Consider the following 21,453-nt stretch of genomic DNA (forward strand, 5'->3'; position numbering starts at 1 on the left):
CTGGGAGAACTTCAATTCCTTCTTCATCCATATTATCCAATATACACCTGATCTAACCTCCATCGTTAACAGTTTAACATAGGTAAATTATTATTGCCAGTGAGGTTAAGAATTAAGTGAATTAAATGCATGCTTTTCTTTTGGGGAATCTAGAATGTTTGATAATATCACAATTTAATAAAAACATTAACCATAGCATTACTTACAATAGCAAAAAGTAACAACTGATTGGGTACAACTCATTTTCTCCTATTTTATCAAACCTTCCTAGCTGAATATACTTCATTTCAATACTCTTTTCTTAAAAGGAAATACATAGTTTGTTTCATGACATCCACTCTGTCTAATCTCCCTCCTTAAACTACATGTTCATGGGACTGAGGGAGGGAAGTCGGGCGGGGAGGATGTACTCCTGGGCAGGAGCAGCACTGTGAGGGGAAGAATAAATTAGCTTGACAACTAAATGGGAGAAAAGGGGGTTTAAAAAACAAACAAAAAAACACATTCTGAGCTTCACTCATCCCCCTGACGGTAAACTGACGGAGTTTGTAAATACATCAAAGATGCAATTATAAGTTATACTAACCCATCTGTGTGGATAAAGCCTTGGCGGAAGAGAGGTCATCATCATGGTCCCCAACCTTCTTAAAGGGGCATTTCACTGCTGGAAGGAACTGCAGTTATTCAATGTTAATAGTATTTGTAGTAGATAACAGTAGCACAAACTGAAATCTGCACCCTATGGCCAGACAAATAATGAAGTCTGTGTGTTTGACTGGATTGCTGAATTCCTACAATGCCCATAAATTTCCCCTCCTTGTGGAGAGGGGATCTGGCCATAGACGTAAACGTAGACGCCCTTTCCGGCTCTGGAGCGTATGTGCTCAAGGGAGGGCAAAACTTTCCAGAGATTCCTTGCGAAGCCCCACGGAAGCATGAGCGTGCGTCACAGAGCGCATGTTCGGGTCTGTAAGTCCCGGAAAAGATGCGATGTGATTGGCCAGTAATCACTTGAGCGGCAATGTGACGTAACGTGCCTTCCACACTTCCAGCGTACTTCCTCTCCCAGTGTAAATTCTTCCACCCCTCCTTCAACACACATCGCTCCAACGAACTGCAGCGGCCAATGAGGCATCTATGGGGGAGGCTGCATGGCGGTGTGACTTTGTACAGTAGTCCAGGAAGGAAATGAGACCATGTTCATGACAGGTTTTTGGTCATGAACATGGCTTCATAACTAAAATATATATATATAAAAAAAAACATATTACACACATAAAACCCCCAAGAAAGTGTTTGTGTCCTAAACATCATTAAATTAAGCTCTGGTTGCAAAAGGGGTGAAGTGGCCCTTTAAAGTGTTTCACACTCCAGTTGGTGGGTCAGCAGTCATTGTTGATTGCCCTTTCTATTATGCCAGAGCCAACAGGAGGTGACACTCTCTGCCTTGTGTTCTTGGAGGATTGCAGGCAATAGGAATAAATCTGTGCACCGTCATTGTCCACACTTGGCCTTACTCTGGTGTAATAAGTCATGGTTTGTTTGAGCCTTCTGTGTCACTGTCACCGTTGTTTTTGCTGTTGAATCTGTCCTAGTGAGACACTCTTCCCCCTCCATTCAGGACTCTGGGGTATTTCTCATTTGTACATTCTGTAGCAGTACATTGCTGCAAAAGGGATTGCTGGCCCCCACCGACCTTCAAAACTGTATATGTGATACTGTAACTGTACCTCCTCCGCACCAGTCATTTGAGGTATGAATAAGAAGTTGAAGGGTGCATTTAGTTCAGATAATGATGTACTGTGCATGTTTATGTTCATGTTAATGACTTAATTGTCTTCATTGCCTTCCACCTTCTATGTAGCATAAAAACTATCAAAAACTCCTGCAATTCCCTTGAAGTTCTTCAGAAGCCCCACCTTTCACCCCCTGGCCTCGATCACAAATAGGAAAACAGTATTTTATATTTTGGCACTGTAGACTGTGTAGCACTGATGATCCACTTCAAGTAATCTTAAAACAGAAAACGTTATGTTAACATACCATGAAGGGCCATCCACATCAAGCACTCAAACTATAAAGAAATAGTTTAATTCAAGTGGATGGAAGAGTGGACACCATGACAGAGTTCAATGATGTAGATATCGTAGTGCTTGCTGTGGACAGCTCTTAATTAAACAGAACACAAAAAACAATATAAGTGAATCATTGTTAATTGCCTTTTAACTAGAGCTACAGGTAATTGATATACAAGAAACTGTGGTATGGGAATAAACCATTTTTTATGTTACAGCCACAGAGGAAGATATTTCAAAGTCAGGATAAATATGGGTTCTGCGCAAAGCTGCATGTTGATTTATAATAAGAAATTCAATTATGCCCAGGCGGTGGCGTAACCGTCTGGGCACCCGACTGGTAATCCAGTTGCAGTGTGCCGCGGGTTCGACTCCCGAGCCCGACACGGCCTTTACTGCATGTCTTCCCCCATCTCTCTCCCGTTTCCTGTCAGCCTACTGTCTGTCCCTTCAAAAACCAATAAAAAGGCGTAAGCCGCAAAAAACATATCTTTAAAAAAAAAAGAAAAAAAAGAAATTCAATTATAAACAATCTTCAGTTTACACTGAAAGAACACTCGTGGTAATAACACATTACAACATACAAGTACAGTTCAAAACCCTTAATGACGGCTATGTCACTGCAACTACTTTCACATTCTTGTGAGTTTTCAGGTGAAGTTTAAAATCCTCCTGTCTTGAAGTGCATCCCACAGTCATCTTTACGGTGAGACTTGAGTGAAAATCCTTCCCACAGACTTTACGTATATGATTTTCTGCTCTTTTGTCGTCAGTGCTATACTGTCTTCCACCTTTGCATTAGCATCCTCATAGTCAAATATAGGAGTGGTTACAGTGATTTCTCTGTCTATTAAATTAGTCTTAATGAGTACCCAATGAGTACCCAATGAATGGTTTGCTGCAGATAGTGCACAACTGAAGTATGGCTTCTCCCGTGGATCGTGAGGTGTCTTGTCAAAGTGTTGCGTACACTGAAGGCTTTACTACAGTTCTATTGAGGCCTGTGCTATTCCACCTTTTCATTAACATCCCCAATGCCAATTACAGGTCAGTAGTCATCTTTTAAATGACTTTGCATCTCTTCCTGTGTTGTCTTAAATTAGTTTTTGTTTTGAAGCATTTACTGCAGCTGGTGCACGAAAATGGCTTCTCCCCAGTGTGGATCCTGAGGTGATCCGTCAGTGCCTCTGGTCGTCTGAAGGATTTATCACACACAGTGCATTTGAACCGCTTCTCTCCTGTGTGGCCCCTCATGTGCATTTCCAAATAGAAAGGTTTGGCAAAGCATTTTCCACAAACATCACAAACCTTTGCAACCTCATCCTTGTGAGTTTTCAGGTGAAGTTCAAAATCCTCCTCAGTATTAAAGTACATCCCACACAGTCCACAGTCATCTTTAGGGTGACTTTCCAGATGATTCACCAATGAGACTTTGGAGTTAAAATCATTCCCACACACTTTACATATGATTTGCACCAGCTGCTCTTTTGTGATCACCTCTGCATCAACATCCCCATCGTCATATACAGGAGTGGTACTGGTTACAGTGCTTTTATTGTGTTGAGTCCGCATGTGTTTTCTTAATGTAGAGTACCTAATGAAATGTTCATTGCAGATGGTGCATGCGTATGGCTTCTCCCCAGTGTGGGTCACGTGGTGTTTTGTCAAATAGTACTGAAGGCGGAATGATTTACCACACAACTCGCATCTGAAAGGCTTCACTCCAGTGTGAATCGTGAGGTGTTTTGTCAAATAGTCTTGAACACTGAAGGATATACCACATACCTCGCATGTGAACAACTTCTCTGCCGTGTGGGTCTTCACGTGCATCTTCAAATTGTGACGTGCAAAGCATTTTCCACAAACATCACAAACCACAAATTTCACATTCTTGTGATTTACTATCTCTTTCTTGTGAGTTTTCAGGTGAAGTTCAAAATCATCCTCTGTCTTGAAGTGCATCCCACACAGCCCGCAGTCATCTTTAGGGTGACTTTCCAAATGTTTCAGAAATGAGCCTTGATAATGAAAAGATTTCCCACATACTTTGCAGATGATACAGGATCTTTTCTTTTTCTTCATCTGTGGTGTCAGTGTGCAATGTTGTCCGCTTGCTGTTGGCAACCACTCTTCACTTTGAGTAGCTTCATTTCTGTCACTGTTTCCATCTTGAGTAGCATTCCAGACATCGCCATCTTCATTTTCAGGCTCAGAGAATCCTGGAGATGGGACCTCTTCATCAGCCTCTATGATCATCTGCTCAACTAAAGTGACAGGTAGAGGTTCTTCTACTTTGTCTATTTCATCTGAGGTGCAGAAAAGGAGATGTTAAACATTCAGCATTGATTAAACATCAGTACATCACACATCTCAAAGTTCTGCTTCAAAATGTTAAGTGTCCTGTGGACATTTCTCTGTAACCGTAGTGCTAATAAGCCTAACCGTTTTCATCTAGGACACTAATACATCCAAGAACCTTGGATGTCCGATATTAACTCCAAATAAAAAAAAACAAGTATCCCTGTAATTACAGCATCCCTACAGTCAGATACTATGGTAACCACTGGAGCTGTGACTTATTTGGTTAAAACAGCTGTGCAGGAAACACGGTAGTCACAGTAGCTAGATGATTAGATATCAAACATGGGAGGTACAACAGACTATTGAAACAAGTTTATGTTATGTGACCTCTGCTTAGCTCCAGGACTCAATCACATAGCATTGCCATCCAGAACGGGTGTGCCGGGGATTAGTGACCCATTTCACAATGTCCTAATTTTTTGTTTGTAAAAGTAGTATGGGTGGATAGAGAATGTATGGAAATCATAAGGTCACCTTCTACCCCCATGCCATGTTCTACGCCCAGGGCACCCATTCAATGCATAATACCTGAGTAAGACACTCTGCTCCCAGGGCCCACCGTATTAATCACACCTGTCAATTGTGTGCCCCATACGTTTGTGCTCCCCAAAGGAAGCTTTCATTTCTTCAGTCCAGCAATCATGTCAGGCCCGTCACGGGCAGGGAAAGTTGTCCATGTGCAGGTAGTGTAGAAGTGGAGATACTACTAAAACTGAAGAAAAAAAATCACACCCGTAATCACAACCCAGAAGGTTGGGCATAGGAGGGGCTAGCACACCTCAACTAAAGGAAAATATCTGACCAAGTCACAGAAATTATATTATTGGGCGAGTACAGTACAGTAGTGGTTCAAGTTTAAATACTGACACGATCAGTCTGCTACCGGGCAGGCATATCTATGGATCTATGGCTGTGTATCTGGAATATCACAGGCTAATGTCACCACATCAATCAGATACATTTGAACACATACCTGTACCTGGTATTTTAGTTAGCCTGATCTCAGGTTGTAGAAGCGCATTGATCATCTTGCATTGTCGACTGATCTCTCGTTTGGACTGGTGCATTTCTCCCTTGTAGCCTGAGATCATCTTCTCAACAGCTTCCATGATCCTATCAGCAGCCACAGACAGAAAATGCTTCACAGAGACTTCACAGGAATTCCACTCCTGCTGCTGCTCAGTGAGGAGATCCTCCTCCCACACAGAGAGGTTGAGCTGTTCTTCCTCTGAGGAGCAGGAAAGGAGAAGAGAACATTCAGCAATAATTGCAGAAATTACGTGTGTGTATATGGGGTGGGGGGAGGGGGGTAAACATATGTTTTGTCATGCCAATAAAGCCCTTTGAATTGAATGGTGTGTGTGTGTGTGTGTGTGTGTAAGGAATAATTACACCCGTGTGAAGTGAGGGGCGCTCATCATCGTCAAGAATGCTGGGCCCTTATTGGCAAAGCATTCCCACAGACATCCGATTGGTTAGCCGATTTGCTCGTCTACATAATATGTAGTAAATATAATAATATAATAATAATATGACGTAAATTGTCCCTTCCTTGTCAATTTGTTTTGACGTTTAATTTATGTCATATTTGACGGAAATTTGACATTTCTCCTTTCATTGTCAATGGCAAATATTGAGAGGTGTGGGGACAATGGGGATTTGTCAAAAATCACACCTGTGTGAAGTGAGGGGCACTCTTATCATTGTACATCATCTCATACTGGCCAATCAGAATGCCTGTTGCCTGTAACGTGTTGCCACAAATTCACATGACATTTGGCAGACATTTGATTTCTCCTTTCATTGTCGATATGAGCCGTGTGGGGACAAGATGACATACATTTTCCCTTCATTGTCAATGGCATAATATGCCATTGATAATGAAGGGAAAATTTACGTCATCTTGTCCCCACACGGAAATTAGGTCAAATGTCCACAACACAAACTTATTATGTTTGTGTTGTGGACATTTTACCTAATTTCTCCTTTCTTTTGAGGGGCTCCTATAGACAGGTTTAATGTTTGTCTTTAGTTCAATCTTTGTTTTGTAAACGCCATTGACAATGAAGGGAAAATGTACATCATGTGCTCATTACGTCATATTGTCCCTTTATTGTTAATGGCGTTTAATGTGTTTGCACCATTTGTTTTACATCACCATTACATCACCTAATCAACATGAGTTAGACTTATTCTCAGTAAAACCAAATAAAGAATACAAGAACTGGCGCACCAAGCGGTTGGCTCAACATACGGGTTCATTTGTATTAAAAGGTATTTTTCACTTCTTGATTTGACATCACACATCTCAGGTAGGTATGATTGCATAGGGTGTACAAGTATGTCGATCTTTTTTTATAATGGGATGAATCTAGAGTTGCAAACTTGCAATACCCTCTAGGCCTCCATTGACAGCCCATGATCCAAATTGCATTTCCGATCTGCCTGTATAAACAGTAAACTCACCAACATTGGTAGCCTGAAATGCAACATTTTGTTTCATAAAGATCCACCATAGACATGTTATGAGCTACTTTCTTTTGTCAAATAGTTTTTTATTGAGAACACATTATAAATTGTTGTAGATTAAACATTGTGATATGAATTACATTTTTCTTTTATAGAAAACAAAAAATTAAAGAAAAAATACAAGGACAAAAAAGAGAAAGAAAACCCTCAACCCTCCCACCCATACTGCTCAGTGACACCGCATACTTTAGAATAAAATAGTAAGATGAAAAATGGAAAACATCTGAAAAGAAAATGGCATAGTCAACCATATCAGTGGTATCCTGTCTATTCATTGTTTTTACTCAAGTAATGGACAAGGGGCAGCCAAACCTTATCAAATTGTCTCTCCCCGTTTCTCAGGAAATACCTTATTCTCTCAAGATGAAGCGTACTAGTCATTTCATTTAGCCAATGCTTAAATGCAGGAGCCTACTCCTTTTTCCAGTGTGTCAAAATTAGTTTTTTTGCTGTAATCAGACCATATGAGAAGAGTTGTTTCTGTGCTCTCGTCAACATAGGCATGGAGTCTGACAAACCCAGAATAATTAGTACAGGATCGGGGTCAATATGAATACTCAAAATATCAGAGAGTGTCTCAAATATCTTAATCCAATATCTTTGTATCCGAGGGCAAAGGGCGAAGCTGTGAAGAAGATTTGCATCTATTGCATTACATTTGTCACAGTGCGAAGAAATATCTGGGAATATCGAATATGTTATGTAATTTTAATTTGGAATAATGGAGTCTATGTATGACTCGAAACTGGATAAGGCAATGTCTTTGATTTTATAGAGCACGCATACATTTCTTCAAGGCTGTCTTCCCAGAGCTCATCTGAAATTGAAGTCCCCAGCTCATTTTCCCAAATTCCCATGAGTTATGAGCTTGTCAAGAAATTCTGTGCAGGTGATTCTTTGTTGGAGTTTGGAAGCACTCGTTTTTTTTAACAGGTCGCGCTGATCTCCTGCATTATGTGCAAATACAAAACAGGTGGTATGCACTGTGCAGGGCCGTTCAGTGACTTTGACGAGCGCTTCCAAACTCCAACACTCCAAGTAGCTCATAACGTGTCTACGGTGGACTTTTATGAAACAAAAGTTTGGCAGATTGAAAGAGGATGATTCAAGCTTGGCCTAGAGCTGCAATGTTGGTGAGTTTAACGTGGTTTAATACAAGCAGATCGCAAAAGCAAATTGGATGAATGGGATGTCAATGGAGGGTATAGGCCTATCTCACAGCCCGCTTTCCACGCCCACTTCCGGTAAATAGTGGTGACTTTAACATGAGCATTTACACGTTTTTTTCTCTGGAGAATCTAAGTACATTTTCTAATGTAAAAATGTGACAGACCAATATTATTATGAAGCAAACAAGATGGTAAATCAGGTCGAACAGATAGAACAAACCTTACCTTGAGAAAACAAAAGTTGTAGACTTCTTAAATTACCTCGGTTAACATGTAGCGTCTATGGAGTGACGTCACGCTATCACCACTAACCCCGAAAGGGGGCGTACAGGCCCGCGGGAAGTACTTTACACTCGCAGGGGCTGAGCGTCTAGTAGGGGGTGCGCGCGCGTAGCGCGCGCCGCAAAAATGCGCGTGCACGCGCATCATGCACGCGCATTTTTGCGCATTTTCACGCGCAAACGTGGCCTTTACTTTCCCTCTCCACACGCAAGTTATATGAACGAACTGACACAGGCAATTAACCAGGATAAGGTGCCAATACTGTGATACAGCATATTTATTAGGCCTGGCCTATCTCTTTTTTTTCCCTCCCCTCCTGTTCGAGGGGGGGCTGTGCCTGGGGGGAGGGGGTGCTACAGCCCCCCCAGCACCCCTACTTCCCTCAGCCATGGGGGCGTATTGTGAGATAGGCTTTAAAAAAATCTAGAGTTGCAAATTAGCTCTTCGCTAAGTCCCACCCAAGCCCGTTCTTGGCCAATGCCACGTTAGCGACGGTTACTATGTTAGGATCCTGGTCACGCTTTCAATGCTGGTCAAAATGTTTAAGCAGTGTCAATAAATATATTTGCTGTACAGCATGTGTGGACCTCAGAAAGAGGGTTTGTTTTCTTACCTTGTTGTGAGCAAACTAGTCCATTCCATGAATTATTTCGCTCCGTTGTGCAGTTTAATAGTACATATTAGAAATAAAAATAGGCTCTCATTGACTTCCATTGTAACGGGGAAACAGCTCTCAAAGTCACTCTTTTAGAACACTAAGCTGATTCTGACCGTTTATGACATCAGGAAAACTCATGCGGTTATATTTTTAATAAAAAATGTCAAGGTTGTCTTGTTTTTGTTTTGACTTCAGTGTTGCCACATTATGTGAGAGAAATAAGCCAACCCACCTCCAAAAACAAGCCAACTCTTAAAGCCAAATCAAGAAAAACAAGCCAAAACAAACACAATAATATGACCATATATAATCATAATAAAAAGATTGTATGCATTTATCATTATAAATACTATGTAGGCATATGTCTATGATAATTCATGTTTTGGTAATGTATTACATACACTAATTATTAGCCTTAAGCCAAAAGTAGCGGGAAATAAGCAGACCTGGCAACCCTGACAAGTTTGTGTGGTAAGAAGTTCCGGTTTGCCTACAAAACGATCTGATTGGTCCAAATCTGTACACCCACTTCTGAAGTAGCCTCGGTCTGGCCGCTGCCACACTATGAAAAGAGCTGCGCACGTTCTCGGCTGCAAGCAGCTTAAAGCTTGAGTTTTTAGACAGCTGGTGGATGGAAATTAAGCTCCACCTCCGCTGAATTCTTGCGCGACGGCCAGATTCCCGGAAACGCTCTCCTCCGCTCAAGTCTTCCGCGGAGGTGGAGCTTCTTTTCCATCCACCAGCTGTCTAAAAACTCAAGCTTTAAGCTGCGCGCAGCTTAAGAAGTGCGCAGCTTAAGAATGTTTTGCGCTATGGTGTGGAGACGGTGTCTCACCGTCTCCACACCATAGCGCAAAACGGTCTTAAGCTGCGCACTTCTTAAGCTGCGCGCAGCTTAAATTCTGAGTTTTTAGACAGCTGGTGGATGGAAAAGAAGCTCCACCTCCGCCGAAGACTTGAGCGGAGGAGAGCGTTTCCGGGAATCTGGCCGTCGCGCAAGTCTTCGGCGGAGGTGGAGCTTAATTTCCATCCACCAGCTGTCTAAAAACTCAAGCTTTAAGCTGCGCGCAGCCGAGAACGTGCGCAGCTCTTTCGACCGTGTGGCAGCACCTTCTCAGGTAGCCTCGGTCCCAGGCTCACTTAACTGCGAAAAAGAAGAGCCTGGGTCTCAGGCCGTTGGATGTAAACATTAAACAAATGTAATTGATCTCGTCCACTTGTCGCAAACACCATACACAATTTTGGACGTGTTTGAGGGAGACACTTTAGGAGAAATGTCTGGGACTGCAGCTGGGTGCATCTCAAACAGCATGGCGACTTGTTTACAAACGAGAGTTGGGAACACCAGAACCGCTTCACACCAAAATAGTTACTTTATAAATCTATCAAAAGACGAAAATAAAACGAGTTTTCCTGATGTCATAAACTGATTCATGGAATGGACTAGTTTGCTCATAACAAGGTAAGAAAACAAACCATCTTTCTGAGGTCCACACATGCTGTACAGCAAATATATTTATTGACACTGCTGAAACATTTTGACCAGCATTGAAAGCGTGACCAGGATCCTAACATAGTAACCGTCGCTAACGTGGTATTGGCCAAGAACGGGCTTGGGTGGGACTTAGCGAAGAGTGAATTGCGGCTACCATCTCAGGGAATGTTGCAAACTCTCATTAGTGTCCAGTAGCTCTGGTCCATGATGCCAGGCAGCAAAGGCATTGGCTATAGTATGGACCAGAGCTAAGTGTCCAGTAGCCATTTCTCAGTAACTGTAGTGCTAATTTAAGAACCATTTTCCAACTATTTGACAAGAGCCTTTGGATGTTCAATAAAAGCAGAACTATCCCTTTAATACCAGATAGTGGGCGTTTTACATTAGAGGTAGCTCTGTTCCATAGCTCTAATGCGTTTCAACACATTAGAGCTATGGACCAGAGCTACATTAGAGGCTGGTCGAGATGTTTCTGCAGGCTAGATTGACGCAATCATCTCTAACACATACCTGCTCGTATTTCTGTTATTCTATCCGTTTTATAAACGCACCAATCACACATTATATCACATACCAGGTATTGTATTTAACCTGATCTCAGGTTGTAGAAGAGCATCGAGCATATTGTGTCGTCGACTGATCTTTCGTTTAGATTGGAACATTTCTTCCTCGTAGCCTGAGATCATCTTTTCAACAGCTTCCACGATCTGATCAGCAGTCGCAGACAGAAACTGCTCCACAAGGACCCGAACTTCCCGAAAACCTTGAATTTGACTCATCTTGGTATCTAGTTAAGCGGCTATTATCACATCGATTAACTGTTATTATTATGAGATCAATGGTTCTCTTGTGAACTGTTCTTTATGATCACAAACAGTGAATGCTCTAAAACAGCAAGCAGACGAGTTAATGTTTACTTCCGCTGCCCTGGGGTTGCACTTCCGGGTAACCTATTTTTTTTAAAAACCCATTTATCAGCTCTTATCCAGAGCGTCGCTGCCTGGTGGTAGAAGGATAACTTTCTGTAATAAAAGTTTCTTACAGGCAAACTTTGATCAAAATAATTATTCCACATTCTCTTCAGGACTTCTTGTAAATTAAGTATTGCAGGTGTTTAACAATAATTTAACTTTTGAGAGCATACAATGAAACTGGTCCATTTGGTATCATATAATATTAAGCTCTCAAGAGTTAAAAATCTAATACAGGGTGTCCATTTAGCGAGGGAGTGGACCACCTGGAATCCCTGCAAGGACCACTGGTAATGAGAACCACTGGCCTAAAGCACGGTAAGCACCTAATGTAAAAGAAATTTCACAATCATGGACTATGCCTTGAGAGCCAGACTGCATGGGCACATCAATATAAGTGGATGTCATGAGTTGTAATTTTAGAGTACAACACTGTTAAGCAGCTGCAACTGAATACAACTTCATCTTTCTCACCAAACGGCCACCTACAAAGTTGTAGTTCTCTTTAAACTAAACCTTACAAGACTAGACACAGTGGTCTAATGTTGAGACTACAGAAACTGAATGAATTTGAAAGATTTATTATTAAACAATTACACACACACACACACACACACACACACACACACACACACACACACTATGTAGGCCTACATCTCCGGGAAAAAATATATTATGTATACCTGCTAAACAAATGAATGGTGAATGTGGTACACCACATAATATAGGCCTAAATTCACTACTTTCTGGGAGAACTTCAGTTCCTCCTTCAACACAGCATATTCTCCTTTCACATCCATATTATCCAATATGTACACCTAAACTCCAATAACATGGAAAAGAAAGGTCATGTAGGTTACAGTTTGTCCCTGCTTCAGAGTGAATTAAATGTATGCCTTTTGTTTGGGAAATCTAGAATGTCTGATGCTATCACAATTGAATAAAAACATTAACCCAAGCCTGAGTATCTGATACTGTACATCCTCTACACCAGGACAGCCATTTGTGTTATAAACAAGAAGTTGAAGGATGCATTTAGTTCAGATAATGATGTACTGTGCATGTTCATGTCAGTTCATATTTATGACATAAGTCTTCATTGCCTTCCACCCCTAATAAATGGTGCATTTTATATAGCGCCTTTATCCAAGGCGCTTTAAATAGGTTGTGCATTACATTCACACGCACATTCATACACAGATGGCGGAAGAAACCATGCAAGGCACCAACCAGCACATCAGGAGCAATTAGGGGTTCAGAGTCTTGCTCAAGGACACTTTGACACCAACTCTGGGGGAGCCCGGGTTTGAACTGGCAACATTGCGGTTACCATCCAGCCACTCTACCCCTGAGCCACCGCCACCCCTATGTAGCATAAAATCCTCCAACTATCAAAGACTCTGCAATTCCCTTGACGTTCTTCAGAAGCCCCACGTTTCACCCCCTGGCCCCTATCACAACACATGATCCACTGCAAGCAAGTAATCTTAAAGAAAATGTGACAGAAAACGTTAACGTACAATGAAGGCCCATCCACGCCTAGCACTCTAACTATAAATAGTTTTAAAAATCGTTTTAATTCAAGTGGATGGAAGAGTGGACATCACGACTACAAAGATGACAGAGTTCAATGATGTAGTTACCGTAGTGCTTGCTGTGGACAGCCCATAACACAATACAAAAACCAATGAGTGAAACATTGTTAATTGCCTAAGGCTTCTAGAGCTACAGGTAATTGTTAATTGATAGACAAGAATAAACCCTTTTTAATGTTACAGCCACAGAGGCAGATATTTCAAAAGCCCAAACACAGAGGGTAGGAGGATGGTAGCAGAAAGCTGCATGTTGATTTATAAAATAAAAAATTAAATGATAAACAATCTTCAGTTTACACTGAAAGAACACTCGTGGTACTAACACATTACAAGTACAGTTCAAAACCATTAATGAGGGTAGGTACCCTCACAAAAACATTCAGTAATCCTGGTCTCTATACTGCCTCCTCCTGGCCAGCTGGGGCACCTGATGGAGAGGAAAGGAACTGGTTGGAATAACGTGTTCCTTACTTCCTTCCATGCGCTACGTCCAAGGGGGCAGGCAGACTTTCCAACGTTGAAGCTCTGGGTCCTAGTGGTAGGAGGAGGGACTACAGGCGGACCCGTGGATTCATGACCGGGAAACCCCGTGCAGCTGGGCTTTAACGTTGAGCGCTCGGTTGCCCTACGTCACTCAGGACCTGTCCTGGGAGGGACTTCCGGCAGTCTTCCGGGTGCTTCAAAACGCCACTGAGCAACTTCCACTGACATGAATAGCTGGGGGGGCGGAGCTTCGCGCCAGTTCAGTCTCTATTATATATATACTCTATGGCTACGTCCAACCAGGGAAATTCCCTGTCAGGTAAAAAGAAACGGCTTGGGCTCGGGCGGTTAGCTCAACCGTCTGGGCACCTAGGCTGCTGAGCCAGCCTGATGGTGTGCCGACGTGTCTTTCCCCCCATTTCCTGTCAGATTACTTTCATCCTATCAATAAAGGCAGAAAAAGCCCCAAAAATATATCTAAAAAATAATAAGAAACGGCTTGGACACTCGGACACTCTAACCACAAGACCACTGAGCTGAGAGGGAGTGTAGCGACCAGGATTAAATTGATTAGATAAAGTCACTGGGTGACTATTTTAAATGATCTGCATCTCTTCATGTGTTGTCTTAAATTCGATTTGGTTTTGAAGCATTTACTGCATGTGGTGCACGAGAATGGCTTCTCCCCAGTGTGGATCCTGAAGTGATCTGTCAGTGCACTCTGTAGTCTGAAGGATTTATCACAGACACTGCATTTGAACTGCTTTTCTCCCGTGTGGCTCCTCAGGTGTATTTCCAAATATAAAGGTTTGGCAAAGCATTTCCCACAAACATCACAAACCTTTGCAACCTCATCCTTGTGAGTTTTCAGGTGAAGTTCAAAATCCTCCTCGGTATTAAAGTACATCCCACACAGCCCGCAGTCATCTTTAGGGTGACTTTCCAGATGATTCACCAATGAGACTTTGGAGTTAAAATCATTCCCACACACTTTACATATGATTTGCACCAGCTGCTCTTTTGTGATCACCCCTGTATCAACATCCCCATCGTCATATACAGGAGTGGTACTGGTTACAGTTATTTTTTTGTGTTTTAAATGAGTCTGCATGTGTTTTCTTAATGTAGAGTACCTAATGAAATGTTTGGTGCAGATGGTGCATGGGTATGGCTTCTCCCCAGTGTGGATGACATGGTGTCTTGTCAAATAGTACTGAAGGCGGAATGATTTACCACACAACTCACATCTGAAAGGCTTCTCCCCAGTGTGAATCGAGAGGTGTTTTGTCAAATAGTATTCAAGGCTGAAGGATTTACCACACACCTCGCATGTGAACAGCTTCTCTGCCGTGTGGGTCTTCATGTGCTCTTCCAAATTGGAATGTCTGGCAAAGCATTTTCCACAAACATCACAAACCACTACTTTCACATTCTTGGCAGTTGCAATCTCATTCTCGTGAGTTTGCAGATGAAGCTTCAAACTTTCCTCTGAGTCACAGTGTGCGCCGCAGACCCCACAGATGCCCTCAGTGTGTGTTTTGGCGTGATTCACAAGGGGCATTATTTTGCGAAAATAAATCCCGCACACTTTACATATGACGCGCTGCTTTTTTGACGTTTGCGCTTTGCTATCCTTAATGTTTGCATTACCATCCCCGTCGTCAAGCGTAGGAGGGGTTACAGTGACTGTTTTGTGTTGACTCTGCACGTGTCGTTTTAAGGTAGTGTAATCACCGAAGCATTTGCTGCAGCTGTTGCAAGTGTATGGCCTCTCCCCAGTGTGGACCCGGAGGTGTCTTTTCATATTTTGGTGAAAGCTGAAGGATTTACCACATTCACTGCATTTGAACGGTTTCTGTCCCGTGTGGATCCTTTTGTGTGTTTCCAAAGTGCTAGGACAGACAAAGCATTTCCCACAAAAATCACAAACCGATGCTTTCATGTGAGTTTTCAGGTGAAGTTCAAAATCCTCCTCTGTCTTGAAGTGCATCCCACACAGCCCGCACTCATCTTTAGGGTGACTTTCCAAATGTTTCAGAAATGAGCCTTCATAATGAAAAGATTTCCCACATACTTTACAGATACAGGATTGCAGATACATTTTCTTTTTCTTCGTCCGTGGTGTCTTAACAGTCGGTGTGCGATGTTGTTTGCTTGGCGTTGGCGACAACTCTTCATTTATGTCACTGTCTCCATCTTGAGTAGCATTCCAGTTATCGTCATCTTCGTTTTCAGGCTCAGAGAATCCTGGAGATGGGACCTCTTCATCAGCCTCTATGGGCATCTGCTCAGCTGAAGTGAAAGGTAGAGGTTCTTCTACTTTGTCAACATCATCTGAGCAGAAAAGGAGAAGTGAACATTCAGCAATGATTAAACAACATCAGTATATCACACATCTCAAGGTTCTCACTTCAAAATGTTAAATGTACATCATTTCTCTGTAACCGTAGTGACAATTTAAGAAACCGTTTTCATTTAGCACACAAACACATCGAAGAATCTCTCACTTTACATTAAAGGCTGATCGTGTTGGTGTATTGTTGTGCAAGATAGATTGAGGCAATCAAATATCACCATAGCCCTAGAATGGCTGTGATATCGCATACATTTCATGTATTGCAGATACACAGCCATAGCGTGTAACTCCTTCACCCAATACTTAATTTTTAGTTTCATATCAATTTGAATGTTCTGGCAGTAAACATGTGTTTTGTAAAATATGTCCACTTTCCGCAAACTGCACACACAGACAACATTCTTTCCTCGCGACGGGGCCTGAAATGATTGCTGGACTGAACAAATGAAAACTTAATCGAATATAATCTAATGTGTGTTTATATCGCATTGTTTGCTCTTTGTCTTTAACCTCTACAGCACTTTAATTGACCTGGTCATACTGTAAGTAAGTAAGCCTTGCCAAGCCACGAGGCCCATAGAATAGGGCAGGATGTCAGGAGCCTATCTCCTGTTTCTGTAGCGTGAGGCAGCTTGATGTACAAGTACACCCCTGGACATGACGCTAGTATGTCACAGGGACTTACACCCAAACCAACCCTTGATGCTGTGTGCCAAGCAGCGAGGAATTGGGTCCCATTTTTCAGAGTCTTTGGTATAACCCGGCCAGGGATCGAACCACGACCTCCCAGTATCAGGGCGGACACTCAAAACAACAAGGCCACTGAGCTGGTTATGACTCATGTTAAATGTGCTATATAAATCAAATTTGAGTTGAGTCCAGAAATCGTGTCAGGCGATGTCTTCTTTACGGCAGACATCTTGTAGGAACTGTGCATAATAATAATTTAGTCCCCACTCCCACGCAATTATTGAGTACACACTCAGTGAAAAAGGGTTAAATACCGCCACGATAAGTCTGTTACCGGGCAGGCATATCTATGGATCTATGGCTGTGTATCTGGAATATCAGCTATTCTAGGGCTAATGTTGTCACCACGTCAATCAGATGCATTTGAACACATACCTGTACCTGGTATTTTAGTTAACCTGATCTCAGGTTGTAGAAGCGCATTGATCATCTTGCATTGTCGACTGATCTCTCGTTTTGACTGGTGCATTTCTCTCTTGTAGCCTGAGATCATCTTCTCAACAGCTTCCATGATCCTATCAGCAGCCACAGACAGAAAATGCTTCACAGAGACTTCACAGGAATTCCACTCCTGCTGCCGCTCAGTGAGGAGATCCTCCTCCCACACAGAGAGGTTGAGCTGTGCTTCCTCTGAGGAGCAGGAAAGGAGAAGAGAACATTCAGCAATAATTGTGTGTGTGTGTGTGTGTGTGTGTGTGTGTGTGTGTGTGTGTGTGTGTGTGTGTGTGTGTGTGTGTGTGTGTGTGTGTGTCGTCTGCTAACTCAACATACTTACTGGTTATTTATATTAAAAGGGATAGTTCAAGATTGCACAGGGTGAATTCAGTAGGTAAGTACCTACTGTACGCCCTGTATCTGCAACTTCTACTGCTTTGCTGAAAAAGTTGCATAAACTTTATGGGTTGCATAAACTTTTGCATAAACTTTATTGGTCCCCTGTGGCACCAATAAGGTATCTATCTCAGGGAATATTGCAAAACGTTGTGTCCAGTAGCCATTTCTCAGTAACTGTAGTTCTAATTTAAGAACAATTTTTAACTATTTATTTGACTTTTGGATGTGCAAAAAAACGAGAAAAATAAACGGAACTGTCCCTTTAATACTAGTGCTGCTTAAACACCTTTTTTTAAGTTTTGCTTCACTGAAATTCTCTCTTCCTCACTTCCCATGTCCCGCCGCCCACGACACAACAGTATTATAAACATCCTGCATGTACGCGGTCGGCCAATCGGAGGCAGTAACTAGGACGTGCAGCTAGCCAGTTGCCGCTCGGGAGGCGGTACAATGCGAAGTCAACAAGGAAGTCAAGGAAGAGAGGAGAGAATTTCAGCGAAGCAAAACTTAAAAAAAAAAAAAGATTAAACATACGTTGCGGCGGTCTCCTAAAGCTGTGTTATGCATCTTTGAAACATCTCACCAACACTCAAGCGACGGCGCATCACTCCGTGAACAGAGACTAGGTAAATCTGCATCCTTATGGAGAGTGGAATAAGATACGAGGGACCCTAGGGTATCGCCGTACAAGATTCAGAAAAGGTAACCGAGGGTTCCAAAAGGGGCTAGTCCATAGCCCTAATGCCCTTTTTGCAGCAAAGGGCATTAGGGCTATGGACTAGCCCCTTTTGGAACCCTCGGTTAGCTTTTCTGAAGTTTGGACGTCGCTAGCCCTAGGGTCCCTGATCGGTTATTAAGCCCTCCATGGGATGCAGATGTACATACCCTCCATTCACGGAGAGCGGCGCGCCGCTTGAGTGTTGGTGAGATGTTTCAAAGATGCATAACACGGCTATAGGAGACAATGGAAACGTGTACCAAATCGCATTAACCGCCGATGCCGTTAAGTATTTTTAATCTTTTTTTTTGGCTTAAGATGCTATCTTCCCATGTCCCACTAAACAACAGCATTATAAACATCCTGCATGCACGCGGTCGGCCAATCAGAGGCAGTAACTACGACGTGCAGCTAGCCAGTCGCCGCTCGGGAGGCGGTACAATGGGAAGTCAATAAGGAAGTCAAGGAAGTGAGGAAGAGAGAATTTCAGAGAAGCCAAAACTTTCACAAAAAAAAACTTAACGGCATCGGCGGTTAATGCGATTTGGTACATGTTTCCATTGTCTCCTATAGCCGTGTTATGCATCTTTGAAACATCTCACCAACAATCAAGCGGCGCGCCGCTCTCCATGAACGGAGGGTATGTACATCTGCATCCCAAGGAGGGCTTAATAACCGATCAGGGACCCTAGGGCTAGCGACGTACAAACTAGGCTATGGACCAGAGCTAGGTTGTGGATCAATTCAGTGATTTTTTTTTTATCATTATGAATTTCTAAAGCAATCATCCTGAATTTCACCAGAATAAACATTTGATTTGAAGTGGGAGTTTTACATTAGAGGGCTGGTGGTAGCTCTGATCCATAGCTCTAATGCCAGCAGCAAGAGCAGTAAGGCTATGGACCAGAGCTAGAGGGCTGGTAGCCATGGTTCACATGCCGCTCGATCGTGTCATGATTATGACAGTCATGTTTCAGGGCTAGAGGGCTGGCTAGATTGAGGCAATCATGACACCAACACATACCTGGTAGGCTATGTGGTATTCTATTTTATGTGATCTGTTTTTTATAAACGCACAAATCAGATTGTATTACATACCAGGTATTGAATTTAACCTGATCTCAGGTTGTATAAAAGTATCGAGCATCTTGCGTTGTCGACTGATCTCTCGTTTTGACTGGACCATTTCTTCCTCGTAGCCTGAGATCATCTTTTCAACAGCTTCCACGATCTGATCAGCAGTCACAATCAGAAACTGCTCCACAAGGATCCGAACACCTTGAATTTTACTCATCTTGGTATCTAGTTAAACGGCTATTATTATCACATTGATCAATCTGAGAATCCCTACATTGATTCACTGTTATGGAGAGCGATGGTTCTCTTCTTTATGATCAAAAACAGGGCAGTACTTCCGCTGCCCTGGCGTTGCATTTCCGGGTAAACCTTTTTTTTCCTATCCATTTATCAGAGCCACCTGGTGGTAGAAGGCTATATCACCTGGGGTAATCATGTCGAAAATCAAATACCAGTAGCCTATATACCTAAATCTTCAAAAATAGAGAAGGCTCACAACACGTCACAATGCTTTGTCAGCTTTTTTTAAATCTTGATTTTAAATTACACAATAATTATTTTGGACTCTCACCAGTCATCACATACAAATACCCAATATTACAAAACAACAACGAACACTAATAGTGCTACAAGAATATTCACAGTACTTTTAACCTGTGTTCTTATCTTGGGCATGTCATCATACAGTATGTGAAATTAATTAAAATAAACCATCAAACACACCTTAACACTTTATTTTTTGATAAATTATATTTATTGATACATCATTTTGAAGAGCCAAAAATCTAGACCGGATGTTGTGAACTTATGTTGGGGTGTGTGACGATGCAACATTATTCCATGTTTACCGTGGGTGCTGCTTTAACATGATGCAGAAGTATCACATCGTCGGCTCTGGGCCGTGGAATAATCGAAAAGCACTATAAAAGCGCAATTGCCGTAGAGCTACGCCAATGGCATTAAGCCTAGCATTGATTAATTGGCTTTGATTGACGTAGATTAATGGCAATGGCATGAAGTGGGTTAACATCTGTAACCTGAAATTTAAAACAAAGTCAAAACTAAAAAGTAATGAAAATGTCAATAACCTTGCAGAGAACCACTTAAAAGGTTCACATCAAAAGTTATGGCCTCAGATTTGGTTCTCAGCAGGAAACTGGTGGATTGTGAGTGAGGGGAGGATGGAGAAGGAGATCAGCCGGAGAATCGGAGCGGCAGGGGCGGTATTGCAGTCACTGTACCGCACTCAGCGCACTGTAGTGACGAAAAGAGTTGAGGCAGAAGGCAAAGCTCTCTGTCTACCGAGCAATCTTCGTTCCTACTCTCACCTATGGTCATGAAGTGTGGATCATGACCGAAAGAATAAGGTCGCGAATACAAGCGGCCGAAATGAGTTTTCTTCGACGGGTGGCTGGCATCTCCCTTCGAGATCGCTCGGAGTAGAGTCGCTGCATGTTGGAGGAGCCAGCTTAGGTGGTTCGGGCATCTGGTTAGGATGCCTCTCGGGCGTTTCCACTGGGAGGAGACCAAGGCGCCAGGAGGTAGAGGAGACCAAGGCGTCAAAAGGTAGAGCAGGTCGTCCAATGATCCCTGGGTCAGCGGTTCGAATCCCTGGTCCTCCTGTCCACATGTCGAAGTGTCCTTGGGCAAGACACTGAACCCTACATGGCCTCCAATGAGTTGGTCGGTGTGAGCCATTGGTGTGTGAATGTGGGAAGTGAGGACTCTGGCGTCGCCGCTTCACCTCCCAATGTATGAATGAATGAACCATTGTAAAGCGCTTTGAGCACTTGGAAAAGCGCTATAAAAATGCAATTCGTTATTATTAAGGCGCAGTTGGAGGAAACACATCGACGCACTGTTCTTGGAATGTCTCAGGATCCCCCAGGAGGAAGTCACTAATGTTGTTCTGGAGAGGGAAGTCTGGAGATAGATGGATGGATGGATGGACATCAAAAGTTACCAGTTACCAGTTAGTTACCATGTAATTCCACCCCACATACTTCAAACAAGTTCTGGAACTGTGCCTACATCATCCATCTCTGCATTACCATCAGTTACAGAAAGTATCTTTTTCTTGTGTTGTTTTAATTAAGTGTA

General features: G+C 42.6%; 2 protein-coding genes across 6 annotated transcripts; both read right to left on the reverse strand.

Annotated features, from left to right (window-relative positions):
* Positions 1-2,012: 2,012 nt before the first annotated feature.
* On the reverse strand, positions 2,013-11,499 carry LOC306936109 (uncharacterized protein). 4 transcript variants are annotated; one of them, XM_079519554.1, is made up of 4 exons: positions 11,144-11,499; positions 5,416-5,664; positions 5,010-5,148; positions 2,013-4,381 (listed from the first exon to the last, which is right to left on the reverse strand). In XM_079519554.1, the coding sequence occupies exons 1-3, from the start codon at positions 11,346-11,348 to the stop codon at positions 5,090-5,092; spliced, it is 513 nt and encodes a 170-aa protein (XP_079375680.1). In that variant the 5' UTR covers positions 11,349-11,499; the 3' UTR covers positions 2,013-4,381; positions 5,010-5,089. The 4 variants fall into 4 exon arrangements, with proteins under 4 accessions (XP_079375680.1, XP_079375679.1, XP_079375678.1 ...); XM_079519553.1 differs by having other exon boundaries at positions 5,410-5,664; XM_079519552.1 differs by lacking the exon at positions 5,010-5,148 and having other exon boundaries at positions 2,015-4,381.
* A 1,790-nt stretch (positions 11,500-13,289) lies between these two features.
* On the reverse strand, positions 13,290-19,642 carry LOC306936508 (uncharacterized protein). 2 transcript variants are annotated; one of them, XM_079520047.1, is made up of 3 exons: positions 19,375-19,642; positions 17,106-17,354; positions 13,290-15,952 (listed from the first exon to the last, which is right to left on the reverse strand). In XM_079520047.1, exons 1-3 carry the CDS (start codon positions 19,568-19,570, stop codon positions 14,199-14,201), a joined length of 2,199 nt encoding a protein of 732 aa, XP_079376173.1. In that variant the 5' UTR covers positions 19,571-19,642; the 3' UTR covers positions 13,290-14,198. The 2 variants fall into 2 exon arrangements, with proteins under 2 accessions (XP_079376173.1, XP_079376172.1); XM_079520046.1 differs by having other exon boundaries at positions 17,100-17,354.
* Positions 19,643-21,453: the final 1,811 nt, after the last annotated feature.

Source organism: Electrona antarctica, assembly GCF_951216825.1.
Source record: "Electrona antarctica genome assembly, chromosome: 14".
In the NCBI taxonomy this organism is placed as follows: domain Eukaryota; kingdom Metazoa; phylum Chordata; class Actinopteri; order Myctophiformes; family Myctophidae; genus Electrona; species Electrona antarctica.